Here is a 12,679-nt window from a genome sequence, read left to right as displayed (position 1 = left end):
TAGGCCATAGTGTCTTTGTGTCACTGAGAAGCTAATGGACCGTGCTAATTTAATCCCATGTGACACAAAGAGGCCCTGGAGCTCCCTGCGGTTCAAGAGATGGCCCTGTTGCTTTTGGGATTGCGGAGGCCCCTCTGACCACACGTCGTTGTTCACACTCACACATACCTCGGCTCTGGCGTTGTAGGGGTACTTACCATAAGAAAGAACTTGAACTGTGTAAGAACTTCATAGATGCTGTTACCCAAAACACATCACTTCATATTTCGTCAGCATGTGGAAAGTAGCTTGGTAAATGAAGTCCTCATGCAGTGGACCTGCTTTGTATTTTAATTCAATCACGTAAGGCTCTTTTAAGATTCATAAACAAATTTGTCATCTGTGTTTTCTTGCAGGCTTTTAGTGTGTCACATACTTCGCAGTGGAACATGTGGTAGCGTTCATTCATTTTCTCAACCTGTTTACCACGCTATAAATTACAAAAAGTGCATGTGTGCAAAAACAAGAGGTGATCTGTTTAAAAGTCTGATTTATTGTTTGCAGAAAAAAGCTTTCTAAACAATCTGCCGGTGATAAATTCCCAAGAGATGTTAATTCGTCTTAGCTCAGCGCACATCTTATTTGGAGAAACAATCGCTGTGCATTTCATGCATTATGGTACAGTGCTTTTAATTAGTATTAAGAGAATGGCTTCTCCAAGGAACCACCTTACCTTATTACATTCAACTGATACTACACATTTACTATCTGAGCACCATTTTATTAAGATAGTATAAAAGTCTCCATTTTTACAGTGTTGATCAAGCACCATGAGGACAACTAAAGCATGATTCCTAATGCTGGTCATAGTCTCTGCTCAGAGTGCATGGCATGTCCTTGTGAGGTCCTCCTGTGGATGATTGCAGGCAGTGAGCGTGTGCTGACGGGCCTGTAGAAGGGAGGCTCATACACACAGTATTTACAGTCCTCCCATCTCACCCTGTGCTTTACCCTGCTGTGCACTGGCGATTTGGCCACTTTATAGAGGAACACGTCATAGTGGACTAACGGGTTGGACTTGGGTAGGATTTTGGCATTTTGGGGAAGGTGAAGCTCCATGTCAATTGCCATTCGTCCCTGAAAAGAGAACACATGCAAAGACAGGTGCACAAAGCACATTTCCATTGGTACACAATATAAACAATACATGACCATCTTACCCCAATCAAATTAGTGTATAGTTTATAAGTGAATCTCATGAAAGCTGTTAAAACGTCACATTTCATGCCAAAACAACAACAACAATAAGAAAAACTACATAGAAATGTGAGGTTATATTTTGCTTTAGGAAAATTTTTTGTAAAAAAGAAAAAGAAAAAGAAAAATCTATTTATGACCATCAAGATTTTTTGTGACATGCTGTGATTTTTTTTTTAGATTATTTATATATTTATTTGATCATATTTCAATATATATAATGTTATTTCAATTTATATATGCATTATATATAAATGTATTAATTTACCTGATTTAAATATATTCACAATGTATACATAAATGATTTTCATGACAGTTCCCATTATATGCAGTCATTTTAATGTGAAGTAATATATATATAAAATACATTCATGCATTTACCTACAGTGATACAACTCTTGATTTGTGTAATTTAGTAAATAAAGTACATTTGCGCAACAAAAATGTTTAAATGACTGCATAAAATAAAATAAAATAAAATAAAATAAAATAAAATAAAATAAAATAAAATAAAATAAAATAAAATAAAATAAAATAAAATAAAATAAAATAAAATAAAATAAAATAAAATAAAATAAAATAAAATAAAATAAAATAAAATAAAATAAAATAAAATAAAATAAAATAAAATAAAATAAAATAAAATAAAATAAAATAAAATAAAATAAAATAAAATAAAATAAAATAAAATAAAATAAAATAAAATAAAATGTCTGGATGTATTACAATAATGAGAACTGTCATAAAAATAAAGTATCATTTTTATATATTTATATTTTTAGCGTGAAAAATGACCTAGACGTGCTTCTGTGAGATTTACTCTGCTGCAACTGCACCTGCTACTTTAGACCTCACGTGCTGTTCAACATCAAAAGGACGTGCCAAACTCAGCAGGACAAATCACACTTGGGGAAAAGGGGGTGTGGGAGTATTTTTAGCTTTTGGGCCATAATCTATCAGGCCCATTTCCATTATAAAGGCTTCCCAGCCCACATTCCAAAGGCCTCATTAATAATCTTAAGCATTCCTTATTAGTTCAGCGTGTTCTGATGAACCCACACAATCTCCTAAACCAATGCGCTGAGTGTGTGTGTGTGTGCGTGCATGTGTGTGTGTGGACGCATGTGTGCTCATATTTCTAATGGCCAATGGCTGAACTCTATCTGAGATCTGTATGTCATCGTTCCACCGTCTCTGTAGCCAATGGGGAAGCAAGGATGCTGCATCCATGTACCCATGTTGGTGGAGGCGGATGTTGCCACACCTCAGTATAAAATGTTCTCTCTCATACAGCACTTGACGCAGAGGGTAAAACTGACTCATTTATAATATACATACTGAGTTAATATGTGCCAGCTGGAAAACTGTTTTCTGTCACATTCAGGTCAAGTGTTCTGGGTGTAAAGAAGCAAGGAAAATTGAAAGGAAATTTTGGAACAACAGCATGTGATGTAGTGCACTTCTGATTCTACAGTACAGTCTATAGCTTGTTTAGTGGCCCCAAAAGCATTTGGACACTTAGGCCTTATTTTAATGTATAAATGCCATTGCATTAGATATAACAAATCAAATGTCACGTGAAAACAAATGATATCTAACCTTTTGTCAGATCTAACTTAACTATTTGTACAGTTTTTCTTAAACAGCTGGTCCAAAGGTAATTTTTATTAGACGTATGAAGTCAGTTACCCTCAGGTTCACACATTGCATGAATAATGTGCATGATAAAACTAATGTATGACAACCAAAATTAAGAAAAAATATTATATATAATTATAAATATACAAATACATAATATAATATAATCTAATGTGTTTATATTTAATTCAATGTAATATAAATAATATAAAATATAAAAATATGCATAAATATGTAGCTATATGTATATACATACAAACAATATTATATGATTAAAAAGTCAATTTTGTGTACATATATATATACATATATCTATCTATCTATCTATCTATCTATCTATCTATCTATCTATCTATATGTGTGTGTGTGTGTGTGTGTGTGTGTAATAATAGAAAACAATAGAAAATAATACACAAATTTGTAATTTGAATGGTAAATCAAGGTGATTTATTTTGAATAATTACAATTTTATAGTATATATTACAGTTTGGCTTAAGTGTCCAAATATTTTTGAGGCTACTTTTATGTAAATGAGAGTTTTGTCTGCAAAAGAGCATTTTTTTTTCGTGTAAATGCAGAGTCTTCTTTGTATTTCACTGTATGCTGTTCCACTTGAGTGACAGAAAATGAAAGCAGAGAAAGACCAGCCTCGCCTCAATCTAGCAATGACCCATACTATCAGAATGTGTTTCTATGACGATTACACCCCCAGAATTGCATTTGCATGAGGATCAACACGGCAGAAAAAGGAAAGGGAGGGAGAGAGAGAAAGCAGTGAAAAATGAGAGAGAAGAAAGAATGCTAGAGAGAGAGAGAGAGCTGGTTTTGGTTCAACAAAAACTTGAGACAGGAGCGCCTGGGGACATTACTGTGTCCTTCTTAACAGTGTCAGAGACTGAGAGCCACCTCAGGGCACTGAGGATTTTTATTTTTAGTATGTGTAGCACATGTTGTGAACTCTCCCTTGTTTTTGATACTTGTGTATGTGCTGTTGTCATGGCAGCGGGCGGGAATTAGATTAGGAAAAAGGCTGTAATAAGCAGAGTTGCCGCTAACTCAGATTTGGCCAAAACTAAGCAAAGTGCTCTTTAGCACTGAAGTAGAAACAAGTTTCACATACTGAGCTTCACAGACAATACAACCGCAGACTCACGTGATTATGAAGGTCTATATGTCCCCGGATCTGATTTCATAGGCATCTGGTGCACTGAAAAGGCACTTATGTCGCTCTGTGCATATGAGAGGATGAAGTGCTCCCTATTATTCATTATAATACAGATTCACACAAAGAGACCAACCAGAGGCCCTTGATGTACTGAAAACACGGGATTGGAAAAGATTAAAATAAAATAAAATACTTTAATATCACATTAAAATAAATGAAAAGAATGGCTGACTTGCACTGCTAAATGACAAAATTGTCTCAGAGCTGTGTCTGCTCCCTATTTGCTGGCGGTCTCAAATGAACTTGTTCTCTATTAGTGCAGTTGAGGGGGAAGGAGTCTTTGCTCTGGGGCTGAAACAAACCTCATCGTCAAAAACTCATAAAAGGAAACCACAATAAAGAACCTGTGATTCATTTATAAGAGAAAGGAATCTTGGAGTGTCAGTTTGACAGAGAGACTCTTATGAGGGATATCGTTCAGTATGTGAACAGGCCCTTAGGCCATTCATCAAAACTTTTTAAATTGGGAAACAGGGCTGGACCGATTTTTTTAATTTTAGAACAAATTCTTATAGGAACTTTATATTAAGGCAGGAACACACTACATGGTTTTTGCCCCAATTTTCCACCGATTTACTCTCTTGAGAAGTTGATGTTCAGATTTAAAAAATTGTGTAGTGTGTTCCAAACTTTACTTTATATAAACTGAAATGCTACAACTTTTCGCACTGTGCTTAACCCTGGGTTATCATCGTTCTAAGCGCCGCATTTAACCCCCGGGTAAAGGTACCCCTTATGAAAATGCTACACTAACCATAGTTTAACCATGGTATTTGTAGTAAAACTGTGGTTATACAAATGTTAATAAATGCGCCAAAAAACCATGGTTACTACACTTTTACTATAATAAAACCATGGTTAATTTTCATGTCACCCTTGTAATTTAGAAGCGGGGTTAGCACTGCTTTTGAAGGTGGAAACCCCACATAACGGTGTCAAACTTGTATAGTGTAAAATGAAGCAGTGAAGTTACTATTTTTGGCGACACACAACCAATCGTGTGGCTCATATTAACGTGCTTTTGACAGTCACTGAAAAACTGCACGCTGTTAACAGTCGTTTTAGCGTTTGAGGGGAAAATGTCAAATTCTTACTTTTATAGTCGACCGACAACTCCTTTCAGAAAAAAAACTTGAATTGGCAGTAGCCATAAAATATACGGATACACAATATTATATATAAGCAGGTCATGTGCTGCGCTCGTCCAATCAATGACATGGACACTGCAAATATGCAAATAAGAACGTTAACCCAGGGTTTAGGAGTGAACAGTATGAAACATCAGTTCATGAACACCTAGGATGAATTATTAACCCCGTGTAAATTATGAGCAGTGTGAAACGTGAAGCAAGATCACCCAGGACTTCTACCCGGGGTTGACCCAGGGTTATCTATTTCAAGTCTTGAGTGTAGCAAAAACATTTAAAGAAACAATTTTTTTTTTACTGACAATATATGCATGATATTATCAGAGGTGGACAGTAACGAAGTAAATTTACTTGAGTATTGTACTTAAGTACACTTTTAGTGTATCTGTACTCTACTTGAGTATTATTTTTTCTGGACTTTAACTTCACTACATTTGAAAGACAAATATCGTACTTTTTACTCAACTACATTTATATCAAGCTCCCCAAGTAGAAAGTCGTTATATGTAGCAGTTTTTACAGTGTATGCATTTTCAGATTCACTGAACCCTTTTTTTCAGCAAAAATCCGGCCTGCGATCTGCCAGGACCTTCATGAGTTGCCGAATCTTACAGTATTTCTAAGCCTGCAGTTTTCCGCCTAGCTTTGAATGGACATTTGGCCGTTTTTTTTTTTAAAGCAAATCTGGCAGCCTCGGGATCTTCCCCACTAAGCTAATGTAAATGTCCACGCTACTGCACAGCTAAAAGCGCTCTAAAAAGGCATGTGTTAACTCTTTAAAGCCCTTTGGAAAATTAACCATGTTTTTACTATAGTAACCATAACTATGGTATTTGCAGTAAAATCACAGTATCCACAAATTGACTATTATCTCACTATAGTAATCATATGCTATTTGTAGTAAAACTTCAGTAACCACAAATTTACCATAGTTTCATTATATTAACTATAGTTTGATTTTTGTAGTTAAACTATGGCAATACAAATGGTAGGCTAATATATCTGTCAAAAATCGCTGCCCTCACTTTACTCTCTCTCTCTCTCTCTCTCTCTCTCTATATATATATATAACTTAGGCCTACTGGTAAATTGCTGCTCAAAACTGGTGAGGGAAGTATATAAATCTGAACATTATTTTATTGTCAAAACACTGCACATAAATACATATTTTTATTTTTTTTGCAAACAAATGATCAAAAAGTAGGCTAAATGAAAACTTTGGAATCTAAACTGGGAATCAATAAGAATTTAAATCAATAAGCAGAATCAGAATCGGAATGGATAAAATTCAAACAATACCCAACCCTAGCCACATGTTGTGAAGTTCACTGATTTCTGAGTATTTTATGAACACTGATCAGTTGATGGCAAAATTCAAAAAGACGGTTCTTTGGCGCAACCTGCACACCCATGGCCATACTGAGAGAGTATAATCCAGTTCTCCGAAGAGACTAAAGGTTTGTTTTCTTTTTAATGTTTGCAATGAACCATATCATAGACTTCAATATCTCTTTGAAAAATAACTTTGTAACTTTTAAACAAGTATTAAAATGAGTTCAATGTAGTTGTAGGAGTGTTAAATAAAAAAATAAATATGATTATCTTCATTCAGTTGTTCCATTTCTATAGGTTTGGTAACATAAAAGCTCTTAATTCCAAAGATAATACAAGCTAATCAGTGTATTCAGTAGGTTGCATTAGTGGCATAAGGTATTGTAAGTATACAACAATGTGACAATAAAACAATGCATTTACTTTTTACTTTTGATACTTAAGTACTTTTAAAAACAAGTACTTCCGTACTTTTACTCAAGTAAAAATTTGTCTTTACAACTTTCACTTGTAGTGAAGTAGTATTTGACCAGTGATATCTGTACTTTCACTCAAGTAAGGAAGTTGTGTACTTTGTCCGCCTCTGGTTATTATAAGCCAGGCTTATAATGCAATATAGTTTAGGAGAGAGTGAGAGACATGACGTGTCACAAACTGTCTATGGGTCTTAGTTGATCCCTAAGACCTCAGAAAGCGATGCAATTGATTTAAAATTCATATTTGTCAGGGAAATAACAGAAAGATGTGTAGTATTTTAGTTCACCCACCTTATGACAGGCTTGCCAGTTTCTGCAAAACATTGTCAGTGTGCAGATCTAAAGTGATGCAGACCTTGGGGCAGGTGTCAAAAAGCCATGCGCAATACCAAGCAAAGCAAGAGATAGTAAGCGCAAGACGGCATCTGGCCAGGGAAAACAACGCAGGCTAGGACCACACAGGGACAAGGACTTTAGTGTTAAAAAGGTTTATTTCAACAACTGTCAGATTTTTTTCTCTTCGTAGTTTATATTCCCAAAAAAGTACAAAATAAAACAAGTACATCAAAGGATTAGAAATCACATCAAAACAAAGACACATTGTGTTTTTTCTTTATATCAATCCAAGCATTTTTTCCATATATTTATACATACTCACTGAATTAGTCAGACAAACATCAAAACCTCTCAGTAGCTTTTTCTTTTATGACAACGTTTTATATTTTAAACCCCGAATATGTTTTACTTTTTCTTCTTCTTCTTTTTTTACAATATACACCAACGCATGCCATAATTCAGTTAGGCAGGGGTAGGTGTGTATATATATAAGGGCTGGGTCAGGGGCGGGTCGACTACAGGGCAAAAAGACTGCAACAAGGGGCGGGGCAGGAGGTGGAGACTGAGTGGGTACGAGGGGCGGGGTTTTTAAAGTTTTCTGTCATGTGGTGATGGTGTGGTGGGTGTGGCTGCTCGTAGCGTCTGTTGCTCGATGCTTTAAGTGATCGTGGACGTGGTGGCGTGGGGTGCTTTTGTTTCTGTTCTACATCATGTTGTTCTGCAGCGAGTTTACCTCCGAAGAGTTCTCCTCGCCCAGCACCTTATGGTTCTCGTGCTTAGGGGTGAGCGAGTTCTGGATGTTCAGCGACTCGTCCTCTTTGGGTGGGGGCGCCTTCACGGGGTCCTCCAGCTTGTTCTGGGTATTAGGATCATCCTGGGAAATGACAGTCTCATGTTAGACCTCTGCAACAACCTCATATTGTTTATTACGTCGCCCACTTTAAGAATTTTTTTGAAATTGTAAATTAATAAAATATAATAAAAAAATAAAAAAATAAATCATGCAACATACTATTTTATAAAAAAAAAAATAAAAAAAAAAATAATAAATCCATTAACGTATTATAGATGTTATGAGAATTATTTATTTATTTATTTACTTACTATAATTTGCAAATAATCCAATAATGTTTTAAGTATTTAAAATAAAAAAAAATTAAAAATCATATTGCTCATTATATCTCCTACTACTTTAATAAAAAAGTTTTTTAATTACATAATGTGCAATTGTAAAGATATAAAATTAAATAAATAAATAAATGTTTGTTTATGCATGTTCAAAAAAATAAATTCCACCAAACCAAAAACAAAATGTCTATATTTAGTGAATAAATGTAGTTGTTTACATAAACATAAAATAATTTGAAATGATAATAAGAAAATTAGAAGATACTATTTCCAAAACACTTTGACATCACATCCAAATAGTTGGGGTGTGACGGCACAGCAGGAACAGATCTTGCATCAAATAAATCGATTGATTGCAGTTGATCAATGGCTGGGGCTGTTTTCTCCTCTGGGCAGAGCAGAGGCTGTATGATCCACCCGTCCTGACACACATGCATACATGCAAACCCATCAAAGCTCATACAGCCCCATCCCATACTCCTGTCCCGCCAGGAAACAGAAAAAGCCATGGACTGAAACGAAAGCTCTGGCAAGAGGAGCTCACCTGCCATAGCAATGAAGCCTAGAACTCTCTCTCTCTCTGTGGAATAACCATCTAAAGTGGATAAAAACTGATTTACATCATCTTAAATACAAAATCGACTTGTTTTAGGGATAACTAACACCTTCAATCTAGTGATAATGACGCTAGCATGTTTTTCAGGGGAAGCTGGTTGAGCTGAACTAGTTTTGCTAGAAGCGAACGAAGCGTTCTGGTCTCTTGGTGTAGTTGGGTTAAGGCACGAGTGTGTCACATTTTGAACTCGATAGAGACAACTAAAGATGATTTACCCATTCAGCGATGACTTAGATTGTAACTTCGGGCAGGACGTGGGGATACGCCACCTCCATGGTTACCGGATAGGGGGCGTCCTTTCTTCCGTCGGCATGAAACTAGAAAATGTGCTTTTTATTTGTGGTTGGATGGGGAGGTGGATTACACTTCTCTTGAGACGTTTGAGGGATTTTCTTTTGATATGAAGAGAGTCATGATGGAGATGACTGATAATTATTTCTTTGCATCCTTCCTGTCAACATTAGCTATGCTATTAATGAGAAGTGGCGGCTATCATGTTGTCCTCATCATGTAAATGTTTTACTCTTTAATGCGGTTTCATTTTAAGTTTAATTAGACAGTTATAAAGCTATAATATGAATCATCCCTAAAACTCTTATTTTTTTTCCCCATAACGCTGGAATAATCATGTCTATAAATCACACACTACCATTGAAAGATTTGGGGTCAATATGATTAAAACAAAATAATAATAATTAATACTTTTATTCAGCAAGGATGGATTAAATTGATCAAAAGTGACAGGAATGACAGATAAAATGTTACAAAATTTTCTATTTCAAATAAATGCTCATCTTTTAAACTTTCTATTCAAATAACTCTTTTTTTCACAAAAATATTAAGCAGCACAACTTTTTTTCAACGATAATACGAAATGTTTCTTGAGCAGCGAATCAGCATGTTAGAATGATTTCTGAAGGATCATGTGACACCGAAGACCAGTGTAACGATGCTGAAAATTCAGCTTTGCATCACATGAATACATTTTTTTTTAAAAACATTGAAATACAAAACTGTTTATTTGAGTTGTAGTAATATTTTGCAATATTACAGTTTTTACTGTATTTTTGATCAAATAAGTACAGCCTTGCTGAGCATAACAGACTTCTTTTTTTTTTTTTTAAAGAAACGTCTTACCGACTCCAAACAGTAGTTTAACAGCAGTATTTATAGTATAAAAGTATATGTATTTTATCAGGCATTGGAATTTACTTAACATCATTGCTCTGTTCTAAAAATGAGCTTTAGAAATTGAACCTAAGTAAGTGTCAGTTTTGAGGAAGGACACTGAGACGACGAGACAGGAACAAGGAAGGGAGACCGTACATTAGAATCAGAGGCTTCACTGGTCTATAACACAAAACTGGAGTGGACAGAGGGACAAAGGGCACATGGGAATAAAGCAGTGGGTCCACACTCATATTCTGTGAATAAAGTAAAATATTTAATTGCATACATTTTAAATCTGGAAAGGGTTGAGGAGAGGGGTCAAAACTGCAGTGATCAGTTGGACAGATCCAGCTTTTTCAGTGTACTAGCATGGTCCGTGTGTTCTCTTAAAGAGATAGCTCACCCAAAAATAAACATTCTGACTTTCTTTCTTCCGTGGAACGCAAAAGAAGATATTTTGAAGAATGCTGGCAACCTGGCTCCCATTGAAAAATATAAAGGAAGTCAATGGAAACTAACTATTTGGTCACCAACATTCTTCAAAATATCTTCTTTAGTGTTCCACAGACGAAAGACAGTCAGGTTTGGAACAACACATGACATTTTTGAACTGACCTCTTCCTTTAAGTCATCAAAATCACTGACTGAAGAATTTTCAGTTACCACATCACTTATCTGACCTTTCCGCTCTAGTTTATATATGGTCTATTTCATTCCAAAACATCTGTCAAGTCACAGACCCTCCCTGAGGGTTTAGGTCTGTGTGTGGAGCGAAACGGAGAGAGAGAGAGAGAGAGAGAGAGAGAGAGGGTGCTTTGGCTGCTAGCCAGAGCCGGGCTCTTTTACTCAAGCGGATATCGATCCGTGGAGCAGCAGCAGCTCTGTGCTGATGGTAATAAAGACGCCTGACTGTCCACATTTTGTCCCCCCTCCCCTTCTTGTCTTGAGAGATTCCTCGTTTCATGACATGCATTTCATTTTCAGGAGTGTTTTCTCTGTGATGATGAGCTCCAAGCCTCCACACGGCCGGAAGAGACAATCAATTATGGTGTCCTATATTGTCTGAAGGTCATGGAGTGTTTGAAAGGATTTGGACAATTTATCTCATTCTTGATCTCATACTGGCATATTATATTTCTGCAGAGGGCTCTAGTTGTAACAATATACACTCACAGATGAGAATTCCACTAATGGAGAATTATTATATTCTTTAGAGGGACGTTCGCCTAAAAATCATTTTCTGTTCCAAACCTGTAAAACTTCCTTCTGTAGCTGTTCTCTAAAAATCTTTTTCTTTATAATTTTTGTCAAAACTAATTCAAATATGGACCACTTTTGTGGTGCTTTTTTATCATATTTAAAGTTTAAAAGAAGAAAAAGTCATACAGGTTTGGTATGACATAATGGTGAGTAAATGATGACAGAACATATATTTTTGGGTGAACTATTCTTTTAAGGCTTTAAATGGACCACACTGTTAGTTTGGTTTCACTATGATGATGATGATGATGATGATGATAAGAAGGGCCAGGATTGGTCAGTACAGTTTGATTGACAGGAGAACAGCACAATGAAAGGACAGCTGCTGTCCTTTGGGCGGAGCAGCGGGGTTGTAAGTCTTACCTCACAGTCGGGCTCCTCTTTGGTCTTACACTCCCAGGTGTATCTGCTCATGGTTTTCTGAGGGGTGGGGGCATTGAGAGGATTATATACCTCATAAATATAATTTCCATTCAGAATGAGACAGAGATAGAGACTAACACAGAAAGAAAGAGACAGGGAAAGACAGACAGAAGGACAGGGAAAGATCCTTCAGTGGTGAGACAAGAGACTCTGAACGGACAAGTGTTCCCACCCTACAGCCACTTATCTTGAGTTTTTTTTTTTTTTTTGCTTTACTCAAGCATCAATATTGTGGGACTATGTCTATGGCCCTTTAAGGTCTTTAGGTTTTCAGCTCTGAGGTCAAAAATTTACATACATTTACTGTGTGCCAGATTTAAAGCGACAGATAACACAAAAATTAAAATTCTGTCACTATTTACTCGGTCTAATGTTGTTTTAAATATACAATTTTATCATTTTAAATTTAAATTGGTCTGTTCATCACAAAGATATCAATCATATGGTTTAAAAAGATCTGAAATCTGAAAGCACACAAGACAGACAAATATATATATATATATATATAGAGAGAGAGAGAGAGAGAGAGAGAGAGAGAATTTCTCCTTTTGTATTCTATAGAATAAAATAACATGGGTTTGGAAAAACATCATGGTGAGCAAATAATGACAGAATTTTAGTTTTTGGGGTGTACTATCGCTTTAAAAATATGACCTTGACTTGCACTACTATATATATAATTTAATCAAAA

The 12,679-nt window shown here is 35.7% G+C and overlaps 1 protein-coding gene across 13 annotated transcripts in view; it reads right to left on the bottom strand.

The window, feature by feature from the left end:
- Nucleotides 1–7,800: 7,800 nt before the first annotated feature.
- cspg5a (chondroitin sulfate proteoglycan 5a) overlaps nt 7,801–12,679 on the bottom strand; it is a 48,278-nt gene continuing 43,399 nt past the window's right edge. For 7 of the 13 annotated variants that reach the window (XM_058748127.1, XM_058748128.1, XM_058748132.1 and 4 more), the window contains 2 exons: nt 11,929–11,985; nt 7,801–8,265 (listed from right to left, as the gene is read on the bottom strand). In XM_058748127.1, the coding sequence (XP_058604110.1) occupies nt 8,095–8,265; nt 11,929–11,985 (228 nt within the window). In that variant the 3' untranslated portion in view covers nt 7,801–8,094. The remainder of the gene's footprint in view (nt 8,266–11,928; nt 11,986–12,679) is intronic. The other 6 variants (XM_058748130.1, XM_058748134.1, XM_058748129.1 and 3 more) reach the window with 2 other exon arrangements.

Source organism: Onychostoma macrolepis, chromosome 16, assembly GCF_012432095.1.
Source record: "Onychostoma macrolepis isolate SWU-2019 chromosome 16, ASM1243209v1, whole genome shotgun sequence".
In the NCBI taxonomy this organism is placed as follows: Eukaryota; Metazoa; Chordata; class Actinopteri; order Cypriniformes; family Cyprinidae; genus Onychostoma; species Onychostoma macrolepis.
This window is presented reverse-complemented; position numbering and strand designations above follow the sequence as displayed.